The 11877-nt window shown below is 34.9% G+C and overlaps 3 protein-coding genes across 3 annotated transcripts; 1 reads left to right on the forward strand and 2 right to left on the reverse strand.

Annotated features, from left to right (window-relative positions):
- Positions 1-5168: 5168 nt before the first annotated feature.
- On the reverse strand, positions 5169-7987 carry LOC124542217 (gastrula zinc finger protein XlCGF49.1-like). The gene is made up of 2 exons (XM_047120163.1): positions 7877-7987; positions 5169-5951 (listed from the first exon to the last, which is right to left on the reverse strand). The coding sequence occupies exons 1-2, from the start codon at positions 7966-7968 to the stop codon at positions 5279-5281; spliced, it is 765 nt and encodes a 254-aa protein (XP_046976119.1). The 5' UTR covers positions 7969-7987; the 3' UTR covers positions 5169-5278.
- Positions 7988-9681: 1694 nt separating this feature from the next.
- Positions 9682-10928, forward strand: LOC124542261. Its single transcript, XM_047120219.1, has 2 exons — positions 9682-10146; positions 10717-10928. The coding sequence occupies exons 1-2, from the start codon at positions 9772-9774 to the stop codon at positions 10876-10878; spliced, it is 537 nt and encodes a 178-aa protein (XP_046976175.1). The 5' UTR covers positions 9682-9771; the 3' UTR covers positions 10879-10928.
- Positions 10929-11158: 230 nt separating this feature from the next.
- LOC124542168 (protein LLP homolog) lies at positions 11159-11723 on the reverse strand. The gene has a single exon (XM_047120103.1). It carries the CDS (start codon positions 11651-11653, stop codon positions 11240-11242), a length of 414 nt encoding a protein of 137 aa, XP_046976059.1. The 5' UTR covers positions 11654-11723; the 3' UTR covers positions 11159-11239.
- Between the last annotated feature and the right edge of the window lie 154 nt (positions 11724-11877).

The following is an 11877-nucleotide window of genomic DNA, read 5'->3' on the forward strand; positions in this document are numbered from 1 at the left end:
ATATCACCACGCTGTTCCATTGCGGTTAGTTTAATGCATTTGTGACAGAATTTCAATGAAATTTGACACATGAAGTTTTCCTCACGATGTTTTCCTTCACCGCCGAGCACGAGATGAATTATAAACACAAATTAAGCACATATATATAGTGGAGCTTGCCTGAGTTTGAACCCGAAATCATCGGTTAAGATGCACGTGTTCTAACCACTGGGCCATCTCGGCTCCTACATACGCTACATATTCGATTCTATTTTCAATCCAACTTCAAACGACGACGACCTCCGTCGTCGAGTAGTGTGTACACCGGTTTTTCATGAATACGGTATGTTAGTAAAATTGGGAAACTACTAGACAGCAGCACGTGCATTTCGATTCGATTGTGTATTTTTATTATTAGAATTGTAGAATCCTGGTTCTCACGGACAAACTGGGGTTATAAAAAGGAGTCCAGCAGGGGTCAACTTTTGGTCAGTTTTTGTTTTTAAAGTACATCAATGATATTCTGTCATATGTCTTCAGTGTTTAGTATGTTATTATTAACAAAACAAAATTACTTTTATAACAAATCAGTAACAACAAAATACTTAAATCAATTTCTGGTTTTCTTATAATATTACAAAAACAGTAAAACAATGATACGCCTGACCGTATTTCGCGCCACCACCCGCCAAAAAGAGAAAGAATTTTAAAAGCCATCTGTCAGCCTGACGTATGACGTTCGAAAAGTCACACTAATTCCCCTTATGTTATACATCAGCAGCCTGTAAATTCCCACTGCTGGGCTAAAGGCCTCCTCTCCCTTTGAAGAGAAGGTTTGGAACATATCACCACGCTGTTCCATTGCGGGTTGGTGGAATGCACATGTGGTAGAATTTCTATGAAATTTGTCACATGCAGGTTTCCTCACGATGTTTTCCTTCACCGCTGAGCACGAGATGAATTATAAAGACAAATTAAGCACATGAATCAGCGGTGCTCGCCTGGGTTTGAACCCGCAATCACCTTAACCTTACATACGTAACAACTAATCATAATTTGGCAATTGGCAATTAAAGAGGCCTATGACCAGTAGTGGACGAACATGGGCTGTTGGTGATGATGAATTATAATTAATTAAAGAGGTGAGTTAAGAGTTACGAGAGTTACCCTAGCCTTCAATACGGTTTTATGACATTTGATTCTATATCATAATTTATAGCACATTATTATTGCATATTATTAATATAGCAGGAGCTATTGAATTTACTTTATTATATATAACGGAGCAGGCATGTCCGAGCGCGTTTTTAAAAAGCATGACGTCAGCATAGCTGACGTCACGAGTGTCAGAGTTTCGATCTTTAACCATTTTCGGTGGTATGAAATAAAACTCAGGAATTAATCCTCTCTGATTTATTCCAATATGAGACGGTCCGATCGCTCCGACGGCTCGACCAAGTCTGTCGAAACTAGCGGTCGCTTGATCTTTTATAACAAAAATAGGTGGGTAGACTTATTCACTCAAGATAACAGTTGTTTACAAACATTAAATTTTTCAGAGTAATTTAACATTTCAAAATTCACTAGAAATTATTCATTTAACAATGAAACAGTTTTAAATTAATAAAATAATCATTTCTGGACACGTGTTTTTCTTAAATTCGTGGTTCCGCGCCGACACGGCCATTCTGACAAGCGGTGCGCGCTCTGCACCTGCCTAAGTTGTGCGATTGGAAATCTGCGAATCAAAAAACATTTTTGAAGCAGGTATCTGTAAGCAACACATCATGTTGACCTTTGATAATTGTTTTGTAAAACAGTACACAAAGAAATCTCTCATGCACCTTTATTATAATAAATATGGGCAGATTTTACGCATACTATGCTCATAACTGTGTCATAATAACTGTTAAAGTTTCTCGTAGATCTGTGGTGTATACATGTCTATACCACGGTCCACAAGGTCTCCCTACGGTATCTCATGGTTCTCTGTGGATACATCAAGGATCCGTGGGTAGCTCGAGGGTAACACGTGGTTAGCTCAGAGGTATCACTCTCCAGACTATGGTATATACATGGCTACTAAAGGTTCTCGTAGATCTGTGGTGTATACATGTCTAACCACGGTCCACAAGGTCTCCCTACGGTATCTCATGGTTCTCTGTGGATACATCAAGGATCCGCGGGTAGCTCAAGGGTAACACGTGGTTAGCTCAGAGGTATCACTCTCCAGATTACGGTATATAAATGGCTACCACGGCTCCACAACGCCTCCCAACGGTATCTCATGGTTCACTTTTGGATACATCAAGGATCCGTGAGTAGTACGAGGGTAACACGTGGTTAGCTCAGAGGTATCACTCTCAAACGAGAGTGTACGTGTGTAGTTATGGTTGCATGAGGAATCTCAATGGTAATTAATATTCAAAATTTTTTTTTTTTTTTTCTTTTTTGTTATTGCTCTTTTTTATTTCTTTAGATTTTAAGAGATAAGATAAGTAAATTTTGCCTCACAGTTTTATGCGATGATTAGTTCTCGTCGATGCTGACCACTCGCACTGACTGACCAGCTCGTGATATGGACGACAACTCCCACTGTCACGGCCATTCTGCGGGACGGTGCGTGCTCTGCACCGGTCGCGTTTCTGGTTGTGGTGCTCGGCGAAGCTGATTACGAGCGCCCTCTCCCGACCACCTTCTCCGCTGTCGTAATTTTTATGAAACCTGTAAACCTCGAAAGGCACACCTAATTAGTCATATCAAGTAATAGTGGTTACGCGGACTCTTAATCTTTATGTTGAAAATAATTAATTTTAGTTTTCTGAGAATAGAAACGATGACCGTTATATTTCGAACAAGAGTCATTCGTTGCTGTAGTTGTGTTATTAGTGCCATTCTGCGGGATGGTGCGTGCTCTGCACCAGTCGCATTTCTTGGTCGCCCGGCTGCGGTGCACGACGAAGCTGATCACGAGCGCCCTCTGCCGACCACCTTCTTCACTGTCGTTATTTTTATGACACCTGTAAAAATCGAAAGAGACACTTAATTAGTCAGATCAGAAGTAATGGTGGTTACGTAGACTCTTTAATCTTTATGCTGAAAATAATTAATTTTAGTTTTTGAGAAAAGAAGCGATGACTGTTCTATTCCGCACGAGATTAATTCGTTGCTGTAGTTGTGTTGTTAGTGTTGCAATGTCCTTTGTTTGGTTATTGATGTAGATCAGGTTTAAGAAGTTCAGATGGTATGCAAAGTTTTCTTTGTGTAATAAGTGAGTGGTGCAACTCCATATACTAAATGCACTGTTCGGTCTCATAGTTCTTCATTATCATTAAATCGTTTTTGAGGGTAGTAATAATTCTTTCCACTTGGCCATTTGCTCGGCTGGTTCCTGACGTGTTGTTTATCTTAGTGTCTCATTTCCCCGTGATATCCATGTTCTCCGTGATCCACATGGTCACTTGTTGATTTTTCAATTAAGATGTTCCACACATATGCATGGCAGCATGGCAAATGAGGATGCCCTTGAAGCGTATTGTTCTTAATTGTAAGAAGTAGCCGCCTCAAGTGTTGCCGAACTGGGTACTCCCGCACTAGTCGGCCTTGGAGCTGATGAATGATTTATTGGATTCGTGGTTTGCGGTCCTCCCACATAGATGAGCCCCGTTACACCGAAGTTGCAGGCAGTTAGTGTGCAGTGCTTAGAGATCTTCTTATCACTTCGCAATATGGTTTTGTCTTGTAGCGATCCTTATGTGACAGGTGGAACCGAAGCTGATGAGGACGCGGCAGAGATCGGAGCTTGTTCCGATCCCGCTTCTGATAACGGAGCAGGCATGTCCGAGCGCGTTTTTAAAAAGCATGACGTCAGCATAGCTGACATCACGAGTGTCAGAGTTTCGATCTTTAACCATTTTCGGTGGTATGAAATAAAACTCAGGAATTAATCCTCTCTGATTTATTCCAATATGAGACGGTCCGATCGCTCCGACGGCTCGACCAAGTCTGTCGAAACTAGCGGTCGCTTGATCTTTTATAACAAAAATAGGTGGGTAGACTTATTCACTCAAGATAACAGTTGTTTACAAACATTAAATTTTTCAGAGTAATTTAACATTTCAAAATTCACTAGAAATTATTCATTTAACAATGAAACAGTTTTAAATTAATAAAATAATCATTTCTGGACACGTGTTTTTCTTAAATTCGTGGTTCCGCGCCGACATATATAATTATTATTGTAATTAATTGATCAATAATTTGTAAAACTGTAATTAATATTATTTTATATGGCATAGCATTTAATACTGGCGAGTAACACTATTTCTTATTTTAAATATGATTGAGCTGTCATTAGAAAACAATTGGACTATAGCGTGGGGCATTCTAGCAAAAGATAGAGAGATTGAAGCATCATTGTAAAACGATAATATTATTTTGGCCATCCCGAACTACTGAAATTACATAAGAGTTTTGGTATAAATAAAAAAACAGTTCTTTATTGGTTGTTTATAATTTAATTTACATAATAATATTAATATTTTTATATCTTTATAATTAGAAAACACATTCCAATTCGAATATAAATAATCGTCTGAAGTTTGGAGGGGGGGGGCATGTGTACTACACCTCCCACCCGCTCCCCGAACATTACCCTCGTGACAAGCGGCATTACTTTAGTTTGACATATTTTGGCTTTGGGTTATTGACCTTCTAATATTTTTATAATAATATCTTCGATAATCTTAAAGGATGTTGTAAAGTAATCAAATGAAAAAAAATCCTGTAGTTAGCGACCCGCCCCACCTTCTCACGGGTGCAATACTGATACTAAATATACTAAAGAATTTGTTTATTCACATTATATTAGAATCTTCTAATTTTTTTTTTTATAGTATACGTTGGCTGACGAGCATATGGGCCACCTGGTGGTAAGTGGTCACCATCGCCCATAGACAATGACGCTGTAAGAAATATTAACTATTCCTTACATAGTCAATGCGCCACCAACCTTGGGAACTAAGATGTTATGTCCCTTGTGCCTGTAGTTACACTGGCTCGCACACCCTTCAAAACGGAACACAACAATACTGCGTACTGTTGTTTAGCGGTAGAATAACTTATCAGTGTTTTGTTACTATATTGTCCATGTATTATATACAAAAACCTTCCTCTCGAATCCCTGCATCTCTAAAAAACCGCATCAAAATCCGTTGCGTAATTTTAAAGATCTAAGCACGCATAAACAGACAGGGGTAAGACTTTGTTTTATACTATGTAACGATAAATTAAAAATTCATCACGCCATGATACCATGAGTCCTTAATATGGATATATCTATGACCTTCTCATTGACGGATTGGTTTGGGTGGTGAATTAGATGCAAGAGAATCCTGGGCTTGCTGTTAGATGACCAATCACAGAGGGCGCATTTGAACGTATCACTCTTTGCCTTCTTATATCTCTTATCTGGCTTTCCATGATCCATAATCTTGTGAACAGTCAATAATGTTTTCGTGCAGGTTTTATGGTTGCATTCGTCACACTTCTTCTGAGTCTTCTTGTGGACGCTCAACGCCTCCTTATCATCGAACACTTTATCACATGTCCCGCATTTCGTCACATCCTTATCCGCAACGTGACACTTCCTCTTGTGACACGCGAGACCGCGTCTGTGTTTCGCGATGTAGGTGCAATTTGGACACTTCAGCGGGTTATCTGGACGATGGATCAGTTCGTGCTTCTTCAGATTCTTCTTGGATACGTTCGTGTGGGGGCAGAATGAGCACTTGTAGGGCTTTATGCCCTGGTGTATCCTCACGTGCTCTTCAAATAGCACCTTATTACACGTGCTGTAATCGCACATCGCACATTGGAACGGATTCTCTCCTCTGTGTATCTTTCTTATGTGTCGGATTAGCTGTTCTTCATTTTCGGCTGTGTATCGACTGCATTCGGGGCACTGAATACGTCTAAAAATAAAAGAATATTAATCAAATCAAATAAAATCAAAATAAACTTTATTCAAGTAGGTTTTTGAATAGTCATTGAACAATTAACTAAGCTACCACCAGTTCGGAAAGTAGATTCTATCGTAACGAACCGACAAGAATATCAGTAGTTACTTTTATTCATCATTTAAAAAATACAGTCATATTAGTTAAATACAATTATATATGTATGTAATATATCCTGCTCGGAAGTCAACAGGTATTATCTCCACGCTTTTTTATCCTCTATAAAATCTTGTATCGAATAATATGCCCTTTTTACACAATGTAAAAATGCCTTTTTTATACAATGTAAAAAAGGCCTATTATTCCTTACTTATATCTTAAACCTCAATAGCTTCAATATTGTAAAACTGTGATGGTAGGTTGTGTGCCTACTTGGGAAGGTACCACTCATTATATATTGTACCGTCAAACAGAAATACTTAGTAGTGTTTCAGTAACCTAAGATCAGTGTAAGGTTTATGGCGCAGTGGTGATATAAGGAATAGTTAATCTTACAGCGACAATGTCTGTGGTGGTGAACACTTACCACCAGGTGACAAGCTGGCCTGTGTCTAACTATAACATAAAATCTATACATGTAATAATTTTGGAGTGTCTGTTTATAATTAAATAGCCCTTTTTACTCAATGCATATGTATGTATACACGGTACATATACCAAAATTAAACATTTTTTGCAATTTTTGTCGGTCTTTGTGTCTGTTCCAGCTAAGCTCTAGAACTGCTGGACCGATTTTGACGGGACTTTCACTGGCAGATAACTGATATAATAGGGAGTAACTTAGGCTAGAATCATATATATTTTTTTAATATTCAAAGGTCGCGGGCACATCTAGTAATTAATAAAAATAGACATTAAAATTAAATCACTGTTCAAATTTGAGTATATATCTGGTTATCTCAAAAGAAATAGTCTTAGGAGCGTTCAAGTTTACGTAACGCAATTTTTGAAGATTTTGACCATCTTCCTCTTGTGTCGCATCCTAACGTTTTTCTGTATAACAAATTAAAAATGACGACTAGACTAATAAAATCGAGGGATTCCCGTAAAACGCAAATGAAAAGGGTTGCCAATGGGAGTTTTGATTCCCTAATTTTTTATTTAAAAAAAAACAATGTTACATAAAGTGTTGTAAGACCCTCTCCGGCCCCTGTAACGCATAATAAAAATAAAACACCAACAACAACAACAGCCTGTAAATTCCCACTGCTGGGCTAAAGGCCTCCTCTCCCTTTGAGGAGAAGGTTTGCCATCTCGACTCAAATCGAGGCACCCCCTCCGCCTAAATTGCGTTACATAATACTTGAACACCCCCTTACAGCACAGGACAAATTCCAGTGTGTGGGTAAATACAAGTATACTCTATTCCTTCTCCAATTAAGTAACAACTGATGAAAGGACTAATTGAACATTACCAGAAACTGTTCAGGCACAAGATTAACCACTTTTGAGGAACTTAAGTTTATGCTCTTAAATTGTGAAGTCAAAAAGTCTTTCAGCTAAAAGCATATTACGCTTTTAGCATAGCTAAGCCCTATACCAAGAGTAGAAATAAAAAAACATATTCAGTTGTATATTGTATATGTATAACATGCAAGTGACGGATAGTGCGCTTAGGTAAAGTTTTATTAATTTTGCAGCTGGTTACTTATAATACAAATTCAACATTGTTAAGCTGCACAATACTGTTAGTATAACATCAACTTACTTTAAAAATAAATATTGAACAACATCACACACATTACTCTGATCCCAACATAACTAGCTGAAGCACTTGTGTTGTGGAAGATCACCCAAGACAACATGGAAAAGTAATTAGCATATTCTACATCAACCTGGCCGGGAATGGAACCCAGGACCTCAGAGGTTGTCTAACTTACTTTGTTGCAACTGTTGTGTATTCAACATCATCGCTGTTCAAATTCTCCGCCACTTCTATGAATACTGGTGCCTCATTTATCTTTTCCTCCATTTCGTTATAAATTACAGATCTTACTGAAAAAGAATGTCTTTATTAAAACCAATAGCATTTGCTTAAAACTATGAAAAACAACAGAAAATTATTAAAAAAATTATCTAATTAATTTACCAAATTTTAATTAATAAATGGTACAGTGTGTTTTAGATGTGTACTTTTTATGTGTTGTTACAAGCAGTGTTTACCTATAATTAGTTGTTACACTATTCTATGTATATATTTTAAATGTTTTATGTGTTATATTCAGTGTAAACAACTGTTGATAAACCTAAATAAAATAAAAAAATAAAAAAAAGATGTTTTAGTATATAATATTATTGTTTAAGAAGCTGCAATATTGACAAGGCAATAGGTTGATTTGATACCTCGGTTGTTCTAAGCCTGTGGAAGCTGCTATACTCTTAGTCAAGTAGGAAATTGATATAAAAAAATCTATTTAGTATTTTTTTATGTTTTTGCAGTATCAGCCTCTCTTTTAAGTCTTTAAAGTTTGATGTCTGAGTTTAAAATAACTACTAAAAATACTATAAGTGTAAATTTTAAGTTCTCCTAATACTTAGGGATTTCTGCTTGCATACATCTGGAGCACCAACTTGAACAATTTATGCATCAGATGTGTATACTCGACAATATGGTATTGTTTTGTCATGGTGGTGAGCCAGTAATACAAAAACATATAACAAACTTTTTGGATACTTAAGTTGCCAGTAAATCATATGTAAGCTGTTTGATATGGATCATTTGCACAACTAAATTAAAAATAAATGTTTTGTACATTTTTAGTGTGTAAAAACTGATGATTTTTAAAAATTAAAATTAAATTATGTAAAATAATATCTAATATTTAAAATTAATTGCATTTAGGCTTTTATAACAGTATTAAGCTATAACTTTCTTCTCGTCAAATGCTACTTTGGCGCCCTGGACACTGGACTTGTATTAATCGAGCGCTTACCAATTTTTTTGTTTACAAATAAAAAAACTTTATAGATTTATACATACTTCGCTGACGCATGATTTATAATGAAAAGTTTCAACGTTTAATGAAATAAATACCCTATATATCTTACCTTATTCGATTATAAGAAGAGTTATATTTTGTCTTATTTAACTTTTTTATATAAACAGTCAAATAGTTTGTTGTGTTACGGATTAGGCCGTTTACGATTAATGATTGTTTTATCATTTATGACATACCATAGTTTGTTTTGATACATTACTTTTTCTTCTATGATTTATTGCTGTGGATACTACAGTTTTAGCCCACAGAATAAAGAAAATGATATGAATGTTTTTAAATAATCGGATTTTTTTGCCAAAGCGCTTTCTTGTAATTGGTGAAAAAAATACAGCCCGCAAGTGTCCCACAGCTGGACTTTTTATCTTTGCAAAGAGAAAAATACGAATATATTCTACCAAACTGTCATAACGTAATAGGTACATTAAAAAATAATGCTGTGTTTATTTTTTTAATATTGCCTTGCAAGCATTTATATATGTATGCCAGCATTACTATAATTGATCAGTATTTGCAGTTTTTTAATTGGAATTCGATCCTTGTTTTGCACAATCCACTACAATACATTCTTATACATTGTGAACTAATTTATTGTAACTCGTTTTGTTAAATGTTTTCGAATATATTTTTAAGTAAATTCTAATGTTGATCAAAATACGTTGCGAAAATTTTTTTAGAACATCATAATATGTGTTTTGGTAACTCTGGCATAATATAGAGTATAAATAATTTTGAACATCTTAAGAGTTGTTTCATTCAAATTAATTTTTTGAACATAAATGAAAAATACCCTCAAAGATTTAAGAGATTCTATAAATTTGAATATAATCAACAGTAACAGATCTAAACGGGAATGCTTCAAGATGTCTAGACCAGCTTTACGAAAACCTAAATTTTCAAAAGAATCGGATAAGAAGAATGTTGTTGATCAACAATTTATAATATTAACATTAAAAAGTGGAATGAAACTAGTGGTATCCTCCGACAGTTTCCACGGAATTCTCATGATAGGAAAGACATATCGCTGCGTGTTTTGTGACGTGGAAATAGAGACTGCGGCCTTCAAGGAACAGCATAAGAATTTAGTTGGACACAAAAAGCTATTAAACAAATTTCCATACGTCGCAGAGCTTTCCGAAAATTTAATAAGACAGGTGTGTTCATTGTTTTTTTTAATTTTTGTACTATCTATATTTGGTTCAGAGTGTTCTAGCAGATCTGCTGGGATGCTCCTGGAGTTCTAGTTAATAGATGTTAATAATAAATTATGTCAAAACAAAAGATTGGTACTATGAGACTTGCTTGTGTTTATTTAGTCAAATTAAAGTAGATTATGGTAAAAATATTTTCATTTCTTTAAGTAGATAGTGGTTATTGTAAACACATTGATATTTTGGGCCCATTCCGACATTCCATGGGTAAGATTTTTTAATAAAGAATATGATGTGATATAGTTATAATTTATAACACTTAAGAATAACAGCTTTCTACCAGTTTTTTTTAGAATTGGAACATTAGTTCCACAGATTACACTCTATATGCAAAAGAAAACTACCTTTTTTATTACACAATATTAAGTACATAGTACAAATAGATTATGCAAATAATATTTATTCTGACAAATATAAGCAATATATATTTACAATATATATTTTTTTAATTTATGTTCATCTTAATTTTTGTTTTTATACTGTTGCTATATTTGTTATATTGATTTGTTACAGATAAACAAAATAGATTGTTATTGCACAATTTGCAATGTAACAACGGGATCTGTATCAGTAATGCTTCATATTAGGACAGACGAACATATTAATGAACTAAACAGAGCTATTTTAAGAGCTGACACTTATAAACCTCTAGATGTAAACAATAATGTTGCATAAGTTTAATATATTAATGTTTTTGTATAATTTTTTTTCAATTAAATTAATTCATATTATAAAATTGGGTTTTATTGATGTTAGGATTTATAATTATGGTCATGTACATGAATGAAATGGCAAATTAAAAAAAAAACAGCTGATTAATTTAAAGACTATATTTGTTACTTAGAAACATGTCTTACATGTAATGTAAGAAATAATTGGTGTGGTTTGGAGTTTTAAGTTTATAGTACATATGTTAACCTTCAGTAGGTCTTTTTTGTAAAACCACTTGTTAAAAAACATTGTTGCACTGTGTGGCAATAGAACAGGTAAAAGAGTGTTAAATAAAATCACATTTTTATACACCTATGGGACTTAACTACCGTCGACGTTTCTTAGATTTCTTCTTTAAGCCCTTTTTAGATTGTGTCAATTTCGCAACTTTACGCTTGTGCAGCCAAACAGGATACTGGCCGTTTTGGTCTTTTAATGTTTTCGTACTGAAGATCCTTTTTTTACCGTTATCAGCGTCGACCTCAACTTTCTCATCATCTGAACTCATTTCAACGTCCTCTTCCTCTTCTGGTGGTTTCTCCTCTTTCTTCTTTTTGCCTATTTTTCCTGCATCCAAGAATATTACTTGGTCAGACTCCATAACCTCATTTTCGGTAACTTTTTCTTCTTCCTTAATGCCTAACATTTTCTTTAAACGGGCCAGTTCTTTTACTGCATATCGTTCTCGCTTTATTGCCCTGCATTTCCTCTTCCATTTGCTTCTGATTGACTTCGCCATTGCTCTTAAATTTGTTTTTATTTAAAAATAAATACTTGACTTCTGTCAAGTAACACGTGAAAGGATATTTAAAAACAAATTACTAAACGAGGGTTGCCAGTCAACTTTATATTGATTTTTTGAAATGGTTACATTATATTTTAAGTATTTATCAAAATACGTAAATGATAATTAAATGTTGTGTTTTTATTATTGTTGAAGAAACTATAATTTTTCAAAAAAAT

The sequence above is a fragment of the Vanessa cardui genome, chromosome 30 (genome assembly GCF_905220365.1).
Source record: "Vanessa cardui chromosome 30, ilVanCard2.1, whole genome shotgun sequence".
In the NCBI taxonomy this organism is placed as follows: domain Eukaryota; kingdom Metazoa; phylum Arthropoda; class Insecta; order Lepidoptera; family Nymphalidae; genus Vanessa; species Vanessa cardui.

Bases quoted from the DNA above. Each gene is read 5' to 3' on its own strand.
- LOC124542217 (XM_047120163.1), bottom strand. From the start codon at position 7,968: ATGGAGGAAAAGATAAATGAGGCACCAGTATTCATAGAAGTGGCGGAG. The intron at 5,952-7,876 runs GTAAGTTAGACA...TTTTATTTTTAG, and splicing joins TACACAACAGTTGCAACAAA to ACGTATTCAGTGCCCCGAAT.
- LOC124542261 (XM_047120219.1), top strand. From the start codon at position 9,772: ATGAAAAATACCCTCAAAGATTTAAGAGATTCTATAAATTTGAATATA. The intron at 10,147-10,716 runs GTGTGTTCATTG...GATTTGTTACAG, and splicing joins CCGAAAATTTAATAAGACAG to ATAAACAAAATAGATTGTTA.
- LOC124542168 (XM_047120103.1), bottom strand. From the start codon at position 11,653: ATGGCGAAGTCAATCAGAAGCAAATGGAAGAGGAAATGCAGGGCAATA.